The 24623-nt window shown below is 43.3% G+C and overlaps 1 protein-coding gene across 1 annotated transcript in view; it reads left to right on the top strand.

Annotated features, from left to right (window-relative positions):
• Positions 1-945: 945 nt before the first annotated feature.
• The window catches only part of elna (elastin a), a gene marked incomplete at its 5' end in the record, with an annotated part of 89912 nt that continues 66234 nt past the window's right edge, over positions 946-24623 (top strand). Inside the window, 4 exons of the mRNA XM_083636597.1 lie at positions 946-1021; positions 14486-14599; positions 20080-20172; positions 20678-20704. Of these exons, the coding sequence (XP_083492723.1) occupies positions 946-1021; positions 14486-14599; positions 20080-20172; positions 20678-20704 (310 nt within the window). The remainder of the gene's footprint in view (positions 1022-14485; positions 14600-20079; positions 20173-20677; positions 20705-24623) is intronic.

The raw sequence follows: 24623 nt of genomic DNA, 5'->3' as shown, positions 1-24623 counted from the left end.
TTGATGAACTGGCTTAGAGACTGCACAGACCCGCAGGCTGCTGCTGCTGCCTCTCGGGCTCTGTGCGCTCTGTCATCTTCCTGTGATGCCGACACTTTTCTCATGGCTTTGCTAGAAGAGCCACAGCGACTGGCTTCCACACGTGGGCTGCTGCCTGCGGGGCAGACGGCACTGGCGCTATTTCCAGCCCACTCAAAAAGGCAGCCCGGCGACTTTGTATGTGTTGCTCTGACATTTTGGGTGGGACACCACCGCATGCTGATAGTTGCTGTGTTCCTCTTCTCCCTCAGCCTCAACGACGCTTTCTGGAACACTTGCTTCAGAGAGGAGAGCAATAAATAATGTTACGATGCCTAGATGCTGAAAAGTGACCAGCTAAAAAAGGATAGCCATGGAAAACAGGTAATTATCTGGGTATGCGGTTTGCTCTTCCTTCGGTCTCTTGACTCTGAAAGATAAGTGCGCTCCGCATGCAAATGCTTGGCAGACAGTTCAATTCCTTCTGGATGAGAGGGAGGGGGGGGGGTCTCTCTCTCTGTCTCTCTCTCTCTCTCTGTCTCTCTCTCTGTCTCTCTGTCTCTCTCTCTCTCTCTGTCTCTCTCTGTCTCTCTCTGTCTCTCTCTCTCTCTCTCTCTCTCTCTCTCTCTCTCTCTCTCTCTCTTTCCTTGCTGGCAGCAGAGTCTGCACTGTTGGCAGGAGTGACCAGAATAAAAACAGCAACACCAGACATAGGGGAGGAAAAAAAGCAAAGTGATCCATTGAACCAGAGTCTTTGCCCTCTCTTAATTACGTCGTGTCCCATATCTTTTCCATTTTTTCCTCCCCCCCCCCCCACCCCCCCCAACCCCACCTCCCCCAACTCTTTAAGAATTTGGGCTAGTGGTAATTAGCTAGAGGAGAATAAAACCAGCTGATCAGCAGAGGGGTGGTGCATTTTGGAGCGAGATGGCTAACAGAAACATTCTGTCGCTCTTCTGCGGACTCTTCCTCCTAGCTCTGATTCAGCCCTCACTTCAAGGAGGTAAGTGTGTGCCTCAGGTGAACTGCGCTGAGATCTCTGCTGCATCAATCACAGGCTTAGAACACGTGTATTTTATTTTTTATTTATTTTTATGTCTATCTTCGTCCCTCTCAGACATAAAACAGAATTTAAAGTCAGTAAAGCATATGTTTTGGTGACAGCTAATCAGTGCCTGGATTTTTTTTTTTTTTTTTTTTTACTTATTTGCATAAGTTAAAACCTATAAGAAACCTTATTAGAATTTACCTCAATTGCAGGTGTAACTCAATGTGAATTTGCATAAAATACAAATCATGTGCTTAAAGGTGACTTGGATGATTTTACTTTTTTTATTGCTTCCTTTGGCTCAATCCCAGCTAAGTAAGAAAAGAATGCTGTAATTACATTTCAATGCATTTCTGGTGGTGTGATTTTAATATATTAGTGCCTTAGTATAAACCTCTCATGCAGCAGGTATGATAATTAACGAATGTTTAGTCTATCCTCTGCACAAGTATCCATGATTTAAACAAACTTTGTTTGAAGTGCTCACTCTCTCTTGACATTGACAATTAGAAAGTGCCTTGCTACTGTATGGGAGTTGACGTTCAATACTGTCCAGGGTTTGTGGCCAGACGCTATAAATTGTAGTTGTGTAAAAGAGTACGGTTACAGAAGAGCAGCTAGATAACTGCACATCATAACTTTATTTCAGCTCCAACATTCCCATTCAAATCTTCATTATGTACATCATTTAAACCTTCCTTGATTTTTGAAAATAATTTATATTGAGGGGTCTTTACTACTTATTACCCATTACTTTTTGAGGTTGTTAATGTGTTTTGATAAATCACCGTAGTACTGTGCATTAAGTTATAAGCAATTCTACACTAAGTAAGCATTAATTTGATTTGGTCCTCTATAAGTGTTAATTAGATTAGATTGACGGATTTTTGAAAATGTTTTCAGAAATCGCGTGCATTGGCCACAGTGGGAAAGCTCTTGTTAGGCAACAGAAAGGGAAGTCGTCATCTTCACATGCACCTGCAAGACAGTGTATGTGTATGTGCTGCAGACCGTTTGGGGACTGTGTAAAGGGCTCATGTAACACTCTGGCCCTTTCCTAGAGCATGTCAGGGAGAGGAGACTCCAGCTGCTCCCTCTTTCCCCTCAGCTACACCACATACCTTCAATTTACCCTTGATGCACTCCCAGGTGAACAGCTGCATAGATCCCAGCGTGTGTGTGTGTGTGTGTGTGTGTGTGTGTGAGTTTGTGTGTGTGTGTGTGTGTGTGTGTGTGTGTGTGTGTGAGAGCTTCTTTCGAGGCTACAGGACTGTTCTGCCCAGAAACCCTGGGCGATAAAGTAGACAGATTTCAGGGGTTTCATTTCACACACAGTTTGTAGTCACATCTCGTGAGTTTGACAAAGAGAGGTTGTGATCATGCCTTTCCTCTCACTCTCATTCAGCCTGATGTGAGTTTGCTCTTTCCCTCCTTTCTGACTTGCTTTGATTTTGTTCTTCATCTGTGCTGTTCAGCGCTTGACTGCAAAGCATGTTTAGCAGCTGGGGTCCGGCTCTGCTAAAGTCAAGTTAACTCTTTAGTTGTTCGATCTTTGAAAGGATGTGCCTTTTTTGTTTGTTTGTTTGTGGTGCTAACCCAAAGTCACATAAGGGTGTTCAACGTTGGAACTGATCTCTTTAGTTGTATGTATTTGCTCTCAAGTATGATCTCTTTGGCTCACCGATGCATTGATTTGTTCCCATCTGATTATGTCCAAGCAGCCTTTCAAGTTTGAGTCATGGTTAGACCCCAGTCCTTGCTAGATTCCTGAGAAGAATACCTTGCCCATATATAGTCTTACTTTTATTATCTTTTTTCGGTACGGTCTCATTTGATGATGTTGACAATGTCTACGCATAGCTGTAATACTAATGGAAATATGTTGACATTGCAGATAGACACACACCTACCATATGGAGCCTGCAGTGACAGCTTGATGAAATAGATAACGTTGTGGCTGACTTATGTGTCTGTTCACCACCTGAACATTTTTCATTGTATATTAAACCTGTCCAGGCCAGGGGCCTTTTACTTGGGCCTTGTACATCCAAAGACTCTGGCTCTGTCAGGTCATAGATTTGCAAATATATACCATTTGATTTAGCTCTTTTCTACCTCACACAGCACATTTATCCTCTAGTTCTCTCTGCCAGCATGAACGGTCAGTCAGTTCGCAATCAAGTCACAATCAAGAAGAGTTCACATGAGATTTTGTGGGCGCGCTCAGACAGAATTTACAGCATATGTGAAGGAGCCAACAAATATCAATATTGGCTTAGGAGCAAAACTTTGATCTCCAGTGAATGTTGAACCCATCCATACCAAACATTTCTGAGGTGCTCAAACCAGCTCCATCTGTGTCCGTGCACTCTGAGTTGAAAAACCTACTCTCAGCTTGGTTCAAGGGTCAATTATCTGCAAGTAACATGACCCTCATTAACACGTGGTCTGTTCTTTCAGCGTTTTTCGGCACAGAAAGTGTTGCTTCCGCTTGCGAGATTGGATCAGGTTGTAGTGCAGCAAGGCCATTCTGAATGCTTTCCATCAACAAGTGTAAATGAGTTATGGTCCTAGAGAGAACATCTGGGAAGGAGTTTGTTAATAATAAATATGCCCCTTGTCATGTTACCCTAACCATGTGCAGGTAGTGTGTCCTAACCATGTGCAGGTAGTGTGTCCGTCCGTTAGTTCCCCCTCATACATGAAGGAGAAGGACTCACATTTTCCTTACATTCTACAAACAAACAACATCTGTCAGATGGATACAGTCAGTTGGATGTTATTCTGAACAAAATAAATCTGCGGCGAGACAACTTGGATCTCGCCACAGCCACAGTTGGGCAGTCTATCCATGTTTTGCAGTTTTACATCAAAACGTGTTGCCCGGCTAGGATGTCATTTGTTATATCAAAACTCATAGTCAGTGAGTGATTGCTAACATTTGAGTTGATCAGGTTTCCAAACACCATTTTCACTGTAACTAATTGTTAGGCTAAGTGTTTATAAGAATCATACCAGAGTTTTGGCCTCTTGAGAGCTACATTAGATAGCTCAATCAAACAGGCCTGGAACTGAACAAGCTCTTCAAACTGTTGTTGGTAAAATTCTTTGAATCATTTCCTTCAAATGGAACTCAGAATTTCTCACTCTGTAGCGTCCTAATAACGTTTAGTGTGTAAATGGAACAGTCAACAGCTTGTAAACTGACATCTGCTCCTTTGCCCCCCCTCCCCCCTCCGTCACTTTCTGTGGCCTCCATCAAATATGTCATGTGATGTGACAGTAGCTTTGCATTTGACACCTCCATGTACAGTATGTTCTGTTCCCCCAGACAACCTCCACAACCAGCAACCTGGCGAACTGGTGCCGGTCATCACTCTGGTTTTTATGACGGACACAGTTAATGGCAAGCATATAGCGCCAGTTGAAGATGAAAAAGGGGAAATAGCTGCTCTGCGCCTTCACAGTCTCATAAGAATGAAAGAGAAAGTTGTGATCTTTTTAGTACCGCTGGAAGCCAGTTTGCCTCATTTGGCCGTGGCCAGGTTCAGCCTCCAGACTTCTGAGGAATGCAATACATTAATTCTCCCCATCAGTGACACTCCCCTGGCCGCAGTTGAAGGTGAATGAAATCACGCCGGATTGGATGGCACGCCTTGGCCGTCGCTCAACAGTAGTGACGAATTGCAACATGGCCCTTATTGCTGGTCGATACCCAATCAGATTGGGTTGAAGCGAGCGCCTGGCCGCCGCAGCCTTTATTAGTGCTGTGTGTTGTGCACACCTCTGCTGCTAATCCTCCTCTTGGCGCAGAGTGCTGCCAGCCACAGCAAGCCTGGATTAATGTGACGCCCTCGCGTCTCATGGCTCCAACGGCACCGCACTACAATTACAGGAATAGGGGCATTTACAGTGCTGCCCGAGGAAGACACAGAGGTTTCTGTAATTGGATCAGGACTTCTTACAATGCTGGACCCACGGAGGCTTTTTTAATTTGTTGATGTTGAACGGTTCTGTGCACTTTGCTTTATGGTGACCTCATGCAATACCGACATGAGTTGGAGCCTCTGGGTTACTAGCAGCGGGTGACCAGGGGTTGCGAAATGACTTTTATTCCACAATATTTCTGTCCTACTTTGACATGTTGCAGGGAGAGTGTTAATAGGCTGGACAAGCGATCCATGTTTTGCATCAAAAACGTGTTGTGAGGCTGGGAAGTTATTTACTGTATCAAAAGTCATGGTCACAAGTGATTACTAACATTTTAGCTATCGAGTTTCCAATCACCAAGTGTTTGTAGGAATCAGACTAGAGTTTTTGGGATGGATGAGTTGCTTTAATAGACACATAACTCAAAAAGAGTGTATTGGAAATGTCTAGGGTGTAACTCCAGGCATACGCACATCTCATTTTACTATGTGTACTCTATCTAAGTAACGCAGATGGCCTGTTTAATGCGACCCATTTCCTTCATAAATAGACGGCTGACATGATTTGTGCTTGAACATGCTTATGACTCAAACGGCGCAGGTTTCTCGTAAACGTCCTCACCGTGACTAAATATCAGTTTGTTTTGCTCTTAGCTTTCGGTTGTGGGGCAGATGCCAGTCCTAGCATCTCCCAGTCAGATGTTTGGTCTGTGATCGGCCGGTGCCAAGTGTTCAACAAAGAGGCACATTAACCCAGATGATTCATCCCAGCCACTCTGCGAGCGAGCAGTCCCTCACCAGGCTGTGAGCTGTTAGGAGCAGTCTCTCCAGAGAATCAATGGCTCCTGTCAGGAATGTGTTCAGCTTGTTGCATCCCTTGACCCACCACCACTGCCTACGATCCAAGCTCTCCCTCGTCTACTCGGGAGTAATATGTACGACCCCGAGGAGATGTATTTAATTAGAAAAATAGATCTCAAGCTGTGGCCCTTATGAAAATGTTCCATCTGTGAGATATTTCAAGAGGCTTGTCAGGTTTAGTTTTATTGCAGTCATAAAGCATTGTAAAGGAGCTGCATCTTTTCCTGTTGTTTGGGACAGGCTAATGACACTTTTTATTCCCCCCCCTCCGTCAGGTGTTCCGCTTTAGTTGGAATGATTAAGAGGAGCATATGAAAAACACTCGTGCCGTTACTCTTTCGTGACAAAAAGACTGTGCAAGAGCACAAAAACAGAGATGTTGTAGACTATATATATATTTTTATCACTGCAAAAGCACAGCTATAGCCATAACTAAACTGAACTTTAGAAAAGCTGGCGATAAGATGGAAATTCTGATATTATAATTTAATGAAACTGGAATGAAAATGTTATACGCTGTGTTGTATTAGTTTCAATACCCACACAACATTGCTTATTAGGCATTTGGCATCAATCAGGTCTGAACCAATGAAGCACCATAAGTACTACACTGCATATGAATTCTTCTTGGCTCATGTCCCGTTCCTAGTGGGCTGATCAGTTCTATCTTCATTTTGTTCCTCTCATTTTTCTCCCCAATTGTACTTGGTCAGTTCCCCCTGCTGTCCGTGGCTCCACCCCCTCTTTCGATCTGGGGAGAGATCAGTTGTAGACTAGCACATGCTTCCTCTGACACATGTGCAGTCACCAGCCGCTTCTTTTCACCTGACAGCGAGGAGTTTCACCGGCAGGACGTAGTAGCGCATGCATGGGAGGATCACGTTATTCCCCCCAGTTCCCCTCCCCCCGAACAGGCGCCCCGACCGACCAGAGGAGGCACTAGCGCAGCAACCAGGACACATAGAGGCCATTTATACAGTACCTGGCACTAACATGCATTTTCTGTGATCAGATTGCAATCGGATAGTGTTTGACCACTTGAAAGTACAGGTGTAAACACCCTCAAGACACATTGAAGACGGATAGCGATCTGATCGGCCAAACCACCTCCGGAGGTGGTCAGGAATGCATTGTGACCACATTGAACACAAGTGTAAATGCATTGTGTCCTCTCATTCCGCATACAGCAACTGTATGCGGATTGAGAGGACACCTGTTTTGGGTGATCAGATTGCAATCAGGTGTAAATTAAATCAGGCTAATGTGGTCAAGCACTATCCGATTGCAATCTGATCACAGAAAATGCATGTTAGTGCATGTTATTGATATCCATTACTAAATATTTCACAATTGGGGATGATTCAAGCCGCTAAAATGTAAGTAAACGTCTTATCTGAAACTTTGCCTTGGATAGCTGTAATATTATCATTAAATCAGCTCATCCCATTTTACAGAATAAAATACAGCAGATTATTTGTATTGTTGTGTTGTATTGTATTTGATCAGAAGTTTCATGTCTGGATAACCATCTTTATAGGGCAGCACCAAAAGAGCAACGCAAACTATAAAGTGGAAAATATACAGTATAAATAGCTAATAATTTTCAGATTGCAATTATTAGATGTTTCTGGGGAGGTTGCTTCATCCATTCAACTGAGTCTGTCTCTGTCCTACTGAATGATGCGACTAAATAAGCAAATTTCTGAAATGGAGTCAGAATATGCAACTGTAGACCGTAACTTATTTCCTCGTCATGCTCAATACAAACTCTGAAATGCTTATAGAGCAGGAATCCACAGCTGTTAAAAAACAGTTTCAAACGCATGTCTTTCCTAATCCTATAGTGATCCACTATCAGCTCCCAATGGGACGGCCTCAGCCAAGACACCCGGGGCCCGACAATGGAACGACGACGAGATTAGGATCAGGTCTCCCCTTACTTGAAAATAGGCTCGTCTGTGTGTTGTGTGTTTATTTGCCTGTGCATACCTCAGGAGAACGCTCTGCTCCACAGATGTGTCACTGATGGAGAGGCGTGGGCTGAGGCGGCCTCGGGCCTTGGCTTGGCTCTGGGGAAGGACAGGTGGTGGAAGGGTAGAGAGACAGGCAGGGGGAAGAGGACAGCTAATGAGATTTACCATCAGATGGATTTACTCACTTCACTTTTTACTGCCTTAGATACGCCTTGTGCTTTCCTCATGTCCTTGCAACACGCTCTGGAAAGTATACAGTGTGAGAGGGGGGGACAGATAGAAGATTGGCTGTCGCTTGTTTGATAACAGGAGAACGCGAGGGTTCCAGGAACCACAGGGTTTGCTTCACTGCACTGTTAGCATGAGAGCTTTCCATAGAACAGAACCTCCTCTCCTCTCAGGTCTGACGCAAAGCAGTAATCGACAGTGGTTCAACCACACCACACGGTTGTTAGTTAGCCAACACATTTTTGGTTTTATTAACAGTGATGGAGTCATTGGTGCTGAATTCTGTAAACGGCAGGTGGTTGAAAGTGTGACAGCTCGGTTTTCTCAGGACTTTACCGCAAAGTATGAAGAGTGCAGCGCTGCGTACTGTAATCATAAATGGTAATGGCTCTCTAACTCTTTAATGAAGGGTGGGGAATACAGTAATTACCCGTTGTGGAGTTGCGTGTTGCGAGTCGTCTGTAGTTTGTCTTGCAGGACTACCATGCAAATTGTTCCATCGCCTCTCGTCTCATGGCATTTAATCATTCAGTAAAACAGACCAATTATTAAACACCCACGCCGCCCGGGTCGTGAAAATGTCATATTACTCACCAGCTTGTTGTAATTGCAACGACACTCTTTCAAGCCGCAAACAGCAATTGTAAAATGTGTGCCATTAACGTGGGAGGTAGAAAGGGGGAAATCCGTCATTGGCTTTGGTTAGAGTCAAGACCAAAACAATTTATTTGCTATTCAGTCATTAAAAGGCATTATTTCTGGCCTCAATAAATCTTTTCATCCATAAAATTGGGCCTTATGAGCCAGTATAAAAATTCTTATTTGGATTATCTGTATTCTTATTGTATTATTTGTACATTTTATTTTATTTGATTTTTGTTTCATCTTATTTTATTTTTATTTTATTTGGGGGGTTCTATCTGTAGTGTTGATGCTCAGTATGAAATTAATTCTCTTGCTGGCTGAAGAGTTGATAAATATGTCACTTCCTATTTTCCAGGCTAACACTCAAAACATACTACAGTACAAAACTAAACATCCTGGAGGTTGGATACGCCTCTTCCACCTGTAGTTAGTGTCTGGTGGACTACGTGATCTTATCATAATTTAAAACAGTGGAAAGGGAGAAACCAAAAGACGGTCCCACATTGGGTACGATTTCTTTTTATGTAGTTCTTACAGCTGAGCCAAAGACTGCATTTTATGGTGCTACGAATAAAAGAAGCAGTACTCCTATATGGAGGAAAGCTGTCATGTAATTGGATGATTAAAGGAAAAATCCAACCTAAGGCACTTAAACATTGGTAAAAAGAAGAAAAGAACAGCTGTTAGTGATGTACCTCGCATCGCTGGGTCCATTTTGTATTAAGTACTGTATTTTCTTTCCCCGTCGATAATTGACCAAAGATACAATGTGATGTCATGTCAAGATATTTCCAGTGCGTCAACAATGTAGCTTAATAAATGTTCAACTATCAAAAGCATCAATGGTAAAACACCTAGTTTTGGTGTCAGTCCCTCAGAATTAAAGAGGAAGAGCTTCTTTGCAGACTCACCATTTTACACCAATGTTCATCAATTATAGAGAGAGATGTAAAAGAGGAAGATACACCAATCTCTCCACCAATAGTAGCCTTAATAGTTCATAATGCAATGCAGCTGTCAAACATGTTGCATTGTGAGTCAGGGGTGCAGCTCTCAATTTTTCAATTTTCCTCCACCACAAACTTGCTCTCTTGCTCTTACTACGCAATACTGTTCCCTCCACCTAAAACCTAGTCTCTCCAGCCAGTCTATCTCTTCCACAGTCTTCCAATGCTCCAGAGACAGTCTGTACTCCAGCCCATGAAAATCTGGACAGAGGAAGTTGTCATCTTCCAAAGAAAAAACACGATTCAGACCGCAAGGAAGTTCAATGGTATTACTGTAATTCAACCCATCACGAATCTCAGAAATATAACCATAATTGTGTATTTAAAAACCCAGTCCTAATCTTGCAATGTGATTGACTAAGAGACGTTTCAAGGCACTCTTAGATCCCATACGCCTATTTCACATAGGCAGCCAAATCAGCCATTTTGTGTCAAAAAGGTAGGAAGTAAAGCAGGTGCAAGCAAGACATTGATTAGAGCCCCAGACGTTCAGGCTTCAACCTAACAAGCAGCCAACTGGAAACCTGAACGTCCGGGGCTCTAATCAATGTCTTGCTTGCACCTGCTTTACTTCCTACCTTTTTGACACAAAATGGCTGATTTGGCTGCATGTGAAATAGGCTAATTACAAATACCAGTCTGCCTTGTTTACATTCTGTTGATACACTGACAACTTAAGCAGCATGATGCTCCAGGCACTTTTAAGTCCTGTGGTCAGACCCCATTCAAGAGCAACTGGACCGATCTCTCTCTCCATCTCTGGCCACAGGAGTACTGTAGGCACAGCAGAGTATTGGAAAGTGTATAACTGTAACCATGGATATCAATCTAACCGGCTAAAGTGAAAATAACTCTTCCTCAGACCACAACTCCCCATAGCCACTTTATTTAATGATAGCAAGATGGCTTATTATGTTAGTGTGTAATCTGCAATAATTCATCGACTCTTCCTCATCATCCCTTCGTCACATGGGCTATCTTAACAGTTCGTAAATCCCTCTCACATTGCGACATATTACTTCGATTGAAAATAAGGCTGTATTTAATCACGAAAAGGTTACACAATGTTGCTTTAAAGAACTCCAACTTGTCATCCTGTGTTTTGTTGGGCCTGTGCATTTAAGGATGTGCTTGACCTTTTCTACCTGTATCCATCAGCCATTGTTTCAGCAGCATCAAATGACTAATACTAAGAGTTACTGCAGAGTAATAAAGGTTCAGATCTTCTTTCCCAGGCTGTAAATTCACCGGCATTAATCATATCGTGAAACACTCGGAGAGCAAACTCTTGACTGCAGTCAACCGTGAAGTAAACTCTGCCTCGGCTGATCACTTGTGCTCTCTGCAAGCCAATCTTGCCCCTCACACACATTCCAGCACATTCCCAAGAGTTCACGAGAAACGCGCGCATGATGATGATGATGATGATGATGACGATAATTAGGGACAATCAGAAAGAAATCTTCGAATTTATAAGCCAGGTCGGGTCACTTGGCAGAGGTCAGTATGCGCCTTATTTGGCGGGGCTGTGTAAACCCAGTGCACTCTGTGTTGCCCTGTGGCTGTGGTACAGTGGAGTGGTGGGATCCTGACCAGAGGGAAAGTGGAGCAGACACACACTCACTCCCCTCTGCCTCGCTCGCACTGCCCAGACAGGAAATCCTCCTTTTGATTGTGAAATTGAAGGCGCTAGACTGCAGAACAATCACTCACCCTGGTAGTGTGGTGCCCGGCCCGCACCTGAGAGCTCTGCCATGCAACCACTTCAGGGCTAATGGGCACACACACACACACACACACACACACACACACACACACACACACGCACAAACACACACACATGCACAAACACACACACACACTCACATGCACAAACACACACACATTCACATTTGCATTGAATGAACTAGTGCAGTGCCCGTTTACTCACTGTGTTGGACTTTCACTCACTGAGAGCAGTTACACGCCTGGTAAACCTTCTGGTCACGTGAACTCACATTTGTGTTTCATTCCGTCTGGTTTCTGCCCCGTGCCCCGGGGTGGCCTCATAGTTGACATCGTAACCGGCCAATCAGGACCGCCGCTGGCAAAACGGTAATGGCTGCCTCCGTGGCTCTCCGGCTCGAGCAGTAACGTCAAGGTTCGTCGAGTTGAAACAGCCATAAGTGCAATTATTGCAGAAATAGACTCAATAACAGCAATTAAACAAGAACAGGAGTATGCAACAGCGGAGTTTCTCGGCAGAAAAGACGTTTTCGCCGTTCTTCATGTGGATTTGGATTGACTGGATCTGACGCTGATTGGATGAAGGACCGGCTACTTCCACCCACTGACATGACTGTGCACAGCGCGGAGATCAGACAGATCCACGAAACCAAACAGAACGTGAGTTCACAGATCCGGATGGTTTTAACCAGGCTACAGTTACACAAACTACCGGTCCTATTATAGCCTCTGCATCAGTGATGCATCTGTGACATCACTGATGATGTCACAATGCCTATGACAGAAGATCCGGAATGTTCTGAGCTCAGTTGAGGCTACTCAGTTGCGCCGGTTTTGACTGTGGCAAAAACCCGTGTTCTGATTGGTCGAGTCGCACAAAATTCGACATTTCACTCCGTCGCGTCCCCCAGCAGAGTTCAAAGTTGATTGGACGAACGGTTCTCGAGATCAGAGAACTTGGCACAGAGAAGAGGCACATTCACACGCGGACGGACGGTCCTGCCTTTATAGTGAGATTATGTTTTTGCTAATGAAATACAGAATTGTGGACATTACTCTTTGGTCATTTAATCAGTTCAGGGCTTTTTTGTGTGTGTGCCTTGCATGATTGAAAGTTCTCTTCACTCAGAACTCATTATCACAAGGCCAAACTTCAGAAACCTGATCAGCTCTCCCATCATCCCCTGCTCCCTGACCATCTCAGTTAGGACTCGTTAGAAATGCATTCATCTGTCCTTGGCTACATGAGGTCATTTATTGAACAAAGATGCAGCTGCCATGCTCTTTAACATAAGCTATAAAGCACAGCCCCTCATGTACACTTCCAAACACTGTGCTTTACACTCAAACCACAAAGAGAGAGACTCTCTCCTCCATAGCGCATGACCCTATTCTGTTAATCGCTGTTGGCCCAGGCCTTGTTGGTTGAGGAAAGAGTTTTCCCCTTAAACAAAAACAGACTGGCTAAGACCTAATATGTTTTGCCTTGTTCTGATCAGATTTGGTGTGCATTTTTATAGTGGATCTAAGTAAATATGACAGAGCTGTCCTCGCTAACCTCAACTCAAGCTGCTCCGCTCATCAACACTTTTCCTTTCTAGACTTTCACAGTTTATGTTAACTTTCCACACTAAATGAAGACATGATTGAACTTATTAGCGTTCCTTGTTCCATTTCTTCATGAGCCAGTTTGGCTCTAGCGTGCACAAACACCACCCCCCCCCCCCCGAACCCCAGCATCCCGCCCCCTTTTTTGTCCATCATGGTTCTCCCATATACATACTACAATATCACCACTTCCCATCCAGCACTTGATGCTTACAGTATGTTTGTGAACTTCACACCAGACTGCTTTGCTGCCTGTGATTGGCCCAGGCTGCTCATTTGCTTAACTCCAGCTGTGCAAGAGGCAGAATATTGATGTTAGTGTGGTGGCACTAACCCATTTTACATGTCACCGCTTGTTAGTGGCATCAAAGCTTTCCCCAATGCAATAGAGCAATATGCAGGCACACGCACTTAATACACTTCATAGATTTGGGGGAGTTTTGCTTTTCCCATGAGCTCAAATCAGTGTTAAAGACATTTTTCATGTGTAAGAGCAAACTAGAGCAGACAGTAATACCTTGTAATGTTCTCCCCCTAATGGCCAAGTCGGTGGACGAAACAGCAGAGAGCCACGTTCACACAGCACTCGCTAATAAACACATGAGCGCCTTTGACATGTGCTTTAAATTAATTGGTCTCCCAACACATGTAAGAGTCATTAAGCGTAATCATTGTGGGTCCTGCAGTCCCCGATCTCTCCATCGTGTTGTGTTTTTAGTGATACAAACCAGGTTTTTTCTTCTTCTTAAAAAATACAAAAATAAATAAAATACAACTTTGTAATTTTGGCCTTAGCTCACTGGTCCCCGTTGGATTTAGCGTTTCGTGGTCCCAGGACAAATGGATTTTTTCCCCTCTTTTCTCATCCTCTGTTTCTTTTGTTTCTGCTGTTGTTCCTTGCACACATGAGGCCACCGTGTCTGGGATCCAGAACGACCATCTCTGGACTTATTCTGGGTCGGATCCAAAAATCGGGGAAGGAGGCGGGTGGGGTGGGGCGTGGGTGGGGGATGGCGGGGGGGAATTCCACAGTGCTTCGGCTCGCTGAAAGAAGGTTTCCAACTGCAATACCTCATCAGAATGAAAACAATTTGGAGTTTTCTCTTAATCAAGCCCATAAAGGTTTTTATTTTTTTTATTTTTTGCTTTGGATCGTGCCGGAGCTGTTGTATTCATGTTTTAATGTGCGCTCCATCACTGCTATGACCCTGGGCTGAGGTGCATGCCAAGGACAGATTTCAGGTGCTGTCTGGGTCACATGAAGATGATGAATGTGTTGGGGAATGTTTGTCTAATGAATGGGGTCATTGTTGAGAAATGCTATTACGAGGGGCTTTGTGATTAAAGAAATCAGTGATCGAGTGTTGGCCACATTTTCTGCCAGTGGCCCAAGTGTTTGATGCTAGAGAACAATCTCAATATGATTTCTGCTGTGTGTTCCAGGTGTGTATGTACCAGCTGGTGCTGGAGTCGGACCAGGAGGTGTGGGACCAGGAGGCGTGGGACCAGGAGGCGTGGGACTAGGAGGTGGCGGACAAGGAACTGGATTCTTTCCAGGTAATACAGCCTGCAATGTCTGTCTGGATACTGTTTAAATAAGCAAAAATAATTCAAGGCAAGGCAAGTTTATTTGTATAGCACATTTCATACACAGAGGCAATTAAGCATCTTTGAGCACTAGGAAAAGCGCTATATAAATCTGACGTATTATTATTATTATTTAATTCAACGTGCTTTACATAAATGGATAAAAAAATAAAAGAGCAGAGTGTTTAGGTCAAATCTAAAATTGTGAGTGAATTCATATGCATACTTCGATATCAAATTATGACTATTGTGAATTAATTCTGTAAGTGTGTTTTTACCGGTTTATATTAAATCCTCTCTTTTTCCTAAATCTACTTTGAATCAATTCTAAGTCACAGAATACTTTCTCTTGGCTGTCTTACCTCAGTTCAAACCTCACTGCTGCAGTCAGATCACTGCTAAATTGCAGATGTGTAGAAATTTGGTTCAAAGCCTCTCTGCCAGACTCATTGCCATGTGTGCGCAAAGTCTGGCTGGCGATACACTAGGAAAGAGTCAGTAGCCTACCCACACAAATCAAGTTTATAAATTGCAGAGATGATGGTTAAAGCTTTAACCAAATCTAAGACAGAAAATGGTACATTACACGAAGGGCCTTTCCTTACACAATTCCATCACAGTCAGTGCCAAGGACGCACTATTGTGAATGAATTCTATGAGTGTGTTTTTATCGGTTTGTATGAAATCCTCTACTTTGAACCAATCTAAGTCACAGATACTTTCTCTTGGTTATCTTACCTCAGTTCAAACCTCACTGCTGCGGTCATATTAGGCTGCACAATACATCGTTTCAGCATCGTCATCGCAATGTGCACACGCGCAATAGTCACATCGCAAACCAATTAAACTCAAACACATCATGCTACAACTTTTTTGCTGCTTGATACAAATGGAGAACGTAAAAAATGTTACGCACTACATGTAAGGGAAAGTCTCTATAGAGACAGTCTGTGTCTCATCATAGACGCTGGGGTAGCTGGCTGGGGGCGTGGTCAGGGTGGGGTAAATCCCCCGTTCTCCCCATTCAGCATAATTAGCATTTAGCTGCTAGCTCAGCCCAGGCAGCCACAATCAGGGATTCCACCACCGCAGTAAACGCACATCTGAACAGATGTCTATGTACGTGCTCTAGAATCCTGTAGTGTAGAGCCACAGCACCGTTCTTTGGTGAGTCAGCCCATTGAGATATGTGGGGGGTTTCTACCCCACCCGCGCGCCAGCCTTATAACATTTTGTGGGCGTTCCCACACAGACCGACTGTAGCCTACCTCAATTCAAAAATTCCTATATTTTTTCATATCGCATTACATACAGTATTGCAGAAACAAAATATGTTGCAATGTCAGTTTTTTCCAATATCGTCCAGCCTTAAGTCAGGTGACTGCTAAATTACAGATGCGATTGTCAGAAATGTTAGACATTCAGAACACAGCCACAACAAAACAACGTCTGTTTTGTCTTTTCCAGAGTTATTATTAAATCAAACTAACAATAAGATTAATACTGCTGTTGACAGAACAAAGAAGGAAATGTAATGCAATAATAGAATAATATTGGTCTTTACTTTACTCTACAAAGCTCTGTCGTCAAACAGGATATGCAAAGCATTTCACAGCTGTCTGGATGGTTGAAACGGACATCTGTTCAGACAGTGGGGCTTGAGCTTCAAATGGTCCAAAACATCTCAGTTACATATAACTCATCTGTCTCCCACAAAAACCCAGAACCTAAACTCCTCTTTTGATTTGCCTCATATGGTGCTGTGACCCATCATTGCCGAACCGTCTCCAACAAAGCAAATTCATAAGCAGGACTGAAATGCAACCTTGCTGCTGGATCAGTCGACTAATGTGCATAAAGCTCCGTGTACCAGCAGCAACTGGGTGATTTTGATTTTTGGCTCAAGTTGAGTTGTGCAATCATGCTGCCTCGTCTCTCTGTCCACATTCCATTTCCTCAACAACAACTAACAACGTAACTGAGGAGGAGGGGCCGCCATCCTTTACAAACCATTCATTAAATCAAGAAATGTAGGCCTAATCGATGAACATGCATAGATACAAACAATCAGTCGTCAGCAAACGGCACACGATGCCACAACGCCTGGTGCCCCCTACAGCAAGGAAGAGGAATGGCAGCCGGTGTCATGAGGAACTGCTGAGACAAAAAAGATGACATCACGATATGTAGCATAACTCTTATGCTCTGTATGATTGTTGTTTTACAAGGGGCTGCTGGAGGAGTCCCTGCTGGCTATAAACCCAATAAAGCTGCAGGTGAGCAGAACAGACATTTGATTTATGACCCCCCCCCCCCTAATTTAAAGAGGTAGTTCAGGTTTTTAAGAAGCCTACACTTGGCTATCTGGGTTATCATGAACTTGGGAGTCTTTACAGTCCATCCAAAAAGCACACGCACAATACTTTAGCGGTTTGGATATGGGAAATCATTACCATTTGTTAGCAAGTCATTGGAGCTGAAAAGCATTTAAATTGGAACAATCTGCTATCATATTCGATAGGGATGCACCGATATGAAAATTTTGGCCGATGCCGATAACCGATATTAACATTGCTGTTATGGCCGATAACCGATATTTACCGATGTCGATATGATCTGTATAAAACCACATTTTTATGATCATCACATTTTGTACATACTGAAAAACACATGTTAACACTGAATTTGAAAAAGTTATGCATTTCTTTATTTGCAAAGCCTTTGGAAAAGCCCATAAATCATAGATTTACTGCATTATTTCATATCAATGTGAAGAATTTGGCTGATAATGATAACCGATATTAACATTGCAACATCTGACCGATACCGATATGACCGATATGTTAAAAAATCGGCCGATACTGGCCGATACCGATATGATTGCCGATATATCGTGCATCCCTAATATTCGACAACAGTTTGGAATGGGAAAAGGGGATTTGTGGGTGGACTAAGGTGACGTCACGGTCAATCAAAATGTCCTATGATTAAAGTGTGAAAGTGCTGTTGCTCCTATAGGACCAGATTATCTTGTCTGAACAGCCTTGACTGACTTTAAAGCAGAGCCACTGAATGACGGATGTTCTGTCTGGCCTTTGTCATATCACACGTTCATAGCAGACACACTTGGCACTGCGCGCGTAACTCCACTGGAGCTACAATACACCAAGCACAACATGCAGGCCCGGGGCGGTCGGTGTCTGTGCACACTCCCGGCCCTTTTTACACGGTGGTGGACCTGGCAATAATGTCCTTTGAACAAGTTTGACCCTGGATCCCCCCGGGCGCAGCAGCGCTCAAGAGGCGCTTCCCGGAAGTGGTAACTGGTAATGCCGCTGCGATGACACTATTGAAAAAGCTGTTTGAAGTTTGGCGGACTTATGATAAAATGATGACATTTCCATGTTGCCGCACCACCACAAGCTAATAATAGTTAAATCCTAACGATATTGCGGCAGCAATAAACATTGTGTGCAGTGCCAACCCCTGTTATAAAGCCCAGTTTATTGGAAGGGCTTATGAGGTGTGAGGTGTGGAGGTGTGAGGTCTGTTACACATTTCCCTCACACATTTAAAAGCTCAGTGGTCAATAATCATGATTGTGATCATAACAATAATCCTATAATAATAAGAATGCAAAGTGTCTGTCTGTGAGCACAATTGTGTTTGGCCACAGCTAGGCCATTTTATGTGCGATCGGCCTGAATCTTTCATGAAAGTGCACCCCTGCAGGTGACCTACCTGTACTGTAATGGAACCAGATTTTTTAATTTGGTAATTAGGGATGATTAATTACCCAAATTACCTAATGATTGCCCTAAATACATAATGTCACTCGAGCTGTGATGACATCATCTGGTGACATCATCACTGGTGACATCACTCACTGATGATGACATCATCATTGAGTGCTCGAGTGATCACTGGTGACATCACAATATATCAGATGTGATATCAGCGATTTGTGATGAATTTGAGTGTGTCACAGAGGCTTTCGAGACCACTGTGTTCCAGACCAGGGGGGTCTAACTCCCAGGGGGGTCTTATGCCGCATTCGTTTATAAGTGGGATGTGGCAAGTTGCCAGTTGCTACTAGCAAAAATCAAATAAAACGCCACTATAACTCGGAGTTCCTACCCGCAAACTTGGGGATGATTTCTCAACCCCCAGTAGCTCCCACCGCATCATTTGACGTCATTTCAGCATGGCGCCCACGATTGTAAGAATTTAAAACACATTTTTGACACATTTTTCTTTTCTTTTCAATAATTTTATCTTTCAGACCAATCAGCATACCAATACAATAGTTGGTTAAATTCATACAACTAAACATTAATGTTGTTATTAGCTGTTAGCTTAGACAGCTAACGGCTATTAGCATCCATGGTTTTGCGAGATGAAGCCTGAAGCTCGAACGCACGTAGGTCGGAAATGACGCGTTTCTCACTTGCCACTTGCCAGCTCCTACCATAAACGAATGCAGCATAACTCCCATGGCTCCACTAGTGGTTTTAAATGATGATAAAGATGATCTGAAATGAATGACAATGTTAATAAAGATGATGTGTGTCTGTATGCTAATTTTTCATTTTACCAATCAACCATCAGCATTAGCTGCCCTGTGGCTCTGCTGTCCTTACTGGTGTTCAGACCTTTCCCCCCAGATCTCAGTATATTAATAACTGAAAATAGGCAATAATGCTCTTGAAAAGTACAACTTTGGGGAATAGAATGACAAATGATGTGTCTATTTTGCAGTGTTTCAAACCTGTGAGTAAAATCATGCCTGTAACATATCACCTGTAATACATACACTGGCCAAAGTGCCCAGTGTATATATCAGAACAGTTCACATTTAAGGAGCATGGAGTCAGTGTCTCCCCCTCTGTGTGGTTCATTTAAGGCTTCGATCACCAGATATGTGAGTGTGGAAATCGTGTGTCCTGCTGTTGAAAAATGGACAGCCACAGGGCTACATGTTACATTATTTCTTATGGTGCTATGGTGTTTAGCAATCCGACTTTTTAGAGGTTGGGTGGTCTTGCCAATACTGTATATGCCAGTCCACATGGGCATTTGAGCATGCCATGTACCGTATATGACATTGGCAGTGGAACAAGAGATAACACTTCTGATGCTATATTTCCTCCCTGCGTGAGGGCAGTAGACAGAATTCATGTTTTGTGTGAAGTGGCATTGTTGGCAGGTAGTTAGTTGCCTGAGGGGATGGAGCTAAGGAAATGAGAAGGTGATGGAGGAGAAAGGTCAGCATGTCCTGCAGGTTAAGGAGTCTTTTATAGACCACTCGAGGGGGTTTAGAGAAACGGGGCGGGATTTGTCTCAACAATATGCCAGTGTTCTTTGATTGCACTTTCTATGTCCTTTGAAACAGGTGAATATTGTGATATTGTTAATAAAGATGATATATCTCTGTATGACCCTGACATCAGGAGGTTATGGAGGCGGGCGTGGTGTGGGCCCAGGTGGTTTTCTACCAGGAGGTGTTGGGACTGGAGCCTTAGGCGCTGGAGGACTGGGAGCAGGTATGAAAATAAAAAACCTGAGAGACACTTTTTTCACACTATTTTTCATTTTAACCACTAGCATTAGCTGCCCTGTGGCTCTGCTGTCCTTACCGGTATTCAGCCCTTTTTCCCCAGATCTCAATATTAATAACTGAAAACAGGCAATAATGCTTTGAAAAGTACAGCTTTGAGATTAGAATGAAAAATGATCTATTATCTATTTTGCAGTGTTTGAAACTTGTGTGTCTGTAACATATAAACAGTACGTTTTCCAAACGTAAATTAATGATGGGGAAATTAGTGATGGACACTGCAGATCCTGAGGACAGCCATTTTGGTCATTGATTCTTTAGGAATTCCTATCGAGGCATGTGTGTTAAAAAGTCAACATGCTCCCATCACAATGTCTGCAAGTCATCTGTATCTTATCAGATTTGGCATGAAAAGTGTTTTGCTATTGCAAGACAAAGAAGGCGTAGCCTCACATAAGTTAGTCATTTGTTTGTCTGTTTTCACTCAACAGGAGCAGGTAGAAAAGGCCCCAAACCAGGTAAGTTGGAACATTTTTGAATTTGTGTTTAAGGAAACTGCTGTACAGTAATGGAGTTGGGAGGATTTATAAATGTAGGTATTACAAAATAGTAGGGGTGGGGGAAAAAATCGATTCACCTAAGTATCGCGATTTTTAATGTCACGATTTTTTGGATCGATCTTTTATTCCAGAATCGATAATCGCAAAAAAAAAAAAAAAAAAAAAAAAAAATTTTTTTTTTTGGGTGCTTGCAGTCAGGTCACTCACTGAACAGCAGGCCAGGCGCCGCCTACTGGTTTACTAGTGGTTTTATTACTTTATTAGTTAGTCTGAAGTAATAATTACACTTCAGGGTTAAAGTGGGTGCATCTCATTGTAAAATTGGACTTCAAACGGCCCAAATCTGGCTTCAAACGGCCCAAATTTCACGCGCGTTGGCCCATATCGGCCTGGCCTGCTTGGTATCTAATGCCCGGCCTGAATTATGATCCCAGTCCGCCCCTGTTTTTAACTATATCGCCCAGCCCTACTCATGATATATAATATACAGTCTCTAGTGTATGATTCAACTTTTCCCATGTTCTAATCTAGTGTAAAAAAGCAAACAAACTGAAAAAAGAAAAGAAAAAAATAAACAAAAATCGCAATAAATCGTAATATCGAATCGCAATAATCGTAGAATCGCAATACTTAAGAATCGCAATATAAATCGAATCGGCACCCAAGAATCGTGATAGTATCGAATCGGGAGATAAGTGAATCGCCACAGCCCTACAAAATAGTATCTAAAACTTTTCTTATGACAAGGGTTAACAAATGCTTCCATAATATTGTTGTTTTTCTTTTTATTTGACCAGGTTTATTGAATAATGTAAAGATCTCAGTAAACTTACAGTAATAGCCGCAAAGTGATACTCTAATAGAAGCAAAACATATCTTTTTAATCACAACATGGGACATTCCTCTGCATTCTTTCAGCAAATAATATTGAAGTGCTTTGGAAGGAAGGAAGGAAATTAAACGTGTTGTTATGGTAGATACAGTATGTTAATGACTATTGAATGCATTAAGTTCACATACCAACAGAAGGCTGAGACCTGTACAAACAGAGGGCAACGGCTCGGGAACAACAATCTCTTTTGATTGGTTGTCACCGACATCTCCTTATCGCCCCTGTATTTTTGTCCCCGGTCAGTTTACACTGGCTTGGCAGCTGTGTGGGACGTCCTGACTGGGTGGGACCACGCAGAGATTCCACCACTCCTACACCTCTGCTGTATTGGGGGAGTGATGATTGGCAGAGTGCAAACTTCCATCAGCCCGTGCCAGACAATGGTGCCAGAGCACTGATTAATGTTATTGTAATGTTAGGCCCTTACAATATATGGAAACCTCCTTGTTGAAATTCACCGCAGCCCGTTCTCTCCGATACCGTACGGTCAATATTTTTCTTTGCTGTATTTCAGTCTGCACTGTATTTGGTGCATTAGCAATATTTAGCCATCATTTCTCTTCCATAAGCATTGCTGATACGATCTGGGCCTACCTCTATGTGTTGAAGAAGATAAGGGACCAAGTAATCGTCTCATAGATGGAGCGGGTTACAGAAGGGTCCCCGTCTTGAGTGGTCTCCCCGCCTTGTCTAACAAGTCGCAAGAGAGCCATTTAGTGAAAATGACCTAATATCCAGTATTAGATGGAAGTTGACTTTGGCTGCGATCAGCAGAGCAGTTCTTGGACAGCAATGCCCTGGCTTTTGTATGGACTTGAATGATCCCCTCTCTCTCACCAGGCCACCGTGGCACAAATTAGATTAGTGAGGGGGAAGAAAGGAAGCAAACGCTGTTACAAGCAGCTCCTTGTCCTTCTGCAATCAGGGCAATGTGGGTCCTGTCACTGGATAAATAAGTGCATTCTAACACCACCACCTCAGTATGGAAGAGAGGAAAACGTCTTAACGCCTCGCTGGATCAACAGTTTAGGCTTGGCTAAGCTTTCACAGCCTTCTGAAATGGAAGGAGAGACCAGTAGTCACAACGCGGTTGAAACTTGTTCCCCCTTCATGGCTGTAATTGGTTTCAGTCTTTCGCTGATGATAGATTTCCATCAAAGGTGACTTCTCCGAGATTTTCATGACATCAGCTGCCTGGAACAATTCAGATTTGGATTTTGGGAGATTTTCTACATATAAGCATGGAGTTTCCATTACTCTATTTGTATAAAGGTACTGTAGGTTTCACACAATGGCAGGTTGAATATATCAGTTAGTCAGTGTTTGGCTTGTGGCATAGAAAACCTGCCAAATTAAATTATATGTTACATGCATAATAGGGAATGGTCGAGCTTCGATATGTATAGGCAAATCCTGTTGCTAAAAACACGTGCAAACACCTGCACAACACACACACACACACGCACACAACATATTATTCCCTCTCTGGGCGCGGAGGTAATGTCATTGCGTTCCACAGATATACACCTTGCCTGGCCTGTAATGGAGAACAGCAGCTGGCGCTGTGAGTGGCGTGACTGCAGTGAGTTGCAGCGTAGCTCATGCAAGACCTTGTAAATGTTACACTAATTGTGAATTTTGTCAGCGTCCAGCTTCGACAAGACACTGGAAGCTGGAGAACGGGCTAATTCCTGGTTTGTGAGCAGCTGTTGGACTCGCTCTCCTTCTTCCCTGTGTTCCTTCAGGCAAAGGTGGATTCAATCCACAGACGCAGTGCGATTGCCAAAGCTCAAAAAGGCTGTTTCAGACTAGCCTCTTGTCACTAGCAGTTAGCGTGGAGGCGCTGAACACGAAACACAGAGGTTACTGTTGTAGCCGTTGCTGGCGTCCAGTGGCGACTTTTGTACCAGGACGTCTGTTTTCGGTTGGGGAAGGCTGCGTCCGGGGGGGATAGCCGTGTGTCCACACTTGGCTTACCAGTTATCTCTCTGAGGGCAGCACAAATTGACAATGTTACAAAGAGAAACAGGCTGTCTGCTTTGCCTTTCTGCCTGTCTGAATATTGACTGACTGCAGCAGTGTCACATAACACTACATCACTCTAAGGCCTATGAGGAATTACATGAGAAATAAGACATTGGGCGCAATTTCTTAGAGCATCTCCCGCCACAGGTTATAGATAGCATACAGTTGATATATGAAAGAGCTACAGTCCCTATAGTGGCCCACTAGGTCATAAATAACCATAATACATAGTTGAGTTTATTTTCTACTGTACAAGGCAGTGGCCCACAGGATGACCGTTTTAGCAGGCAACAGTATCCAAGGAGTTCTCACAGGCTTTTGCCAACAGTTGAATCACTGTTTGACCCTATGTCCGACTCTGTGGCTGTTGCTGGGAGCGTTGCTCATCTACGCTGACCAAGAAAACGCTTGCTATTTCAACACCTTTGAGTATTCATGACCACATTGTTTCGATTACAACAATGCGATCATGTTGGACGTAAGGACCGCGTGCATCTTCCTGGGATTTAGAAAGCACAGCCCACCGATATGTCTGAGGGTGGTTTATCTTCTGTTATATTTCAGGGTCTCTGTTTGAAGATGTGCTGAGTGCACTTGCAGGCTTCAGAACAGGGAGAGGAGAAGGGGGGGTAGAGACGACAGAAGGTGAAGTGAGTAGGATGGAAAGCAACGATAACTCTGGCATACATACATATATATATATATATATATATATATATATATATATATATGTATATATATATAATGTACTATATGTCAACTATATGCAGCACACACAAATACACCGACACACATGCACACACAGGCATAAAACATACACACTCACTCGTGAAGCACACACACTTGGAGATCTTGCGCAGAGAGAGAGAGAGAGAGAGACTGATAGATTGAGGTGAAGATGAGAGCGGTTAGCCAAGAGAAGATGAGCTAGGAGGAGGCTTTGTCTGCTGGAACACATAT

Source organism: Poromitra crassiceps (genome assembly GCF_964638095.1).
Source record: "Poromitra crassiceps genome assembly, chromosome: 5".
Taxonomy (NCBI): Eukaryota; Metazoa; Chordata; class Actinopteri; order Beryciformes; family Melamphaidae; genus Poromitra; species Poromitra crassiceps.
This window is presented reverse-complemented; position numbering and strand designations above follow the sequence as displayed.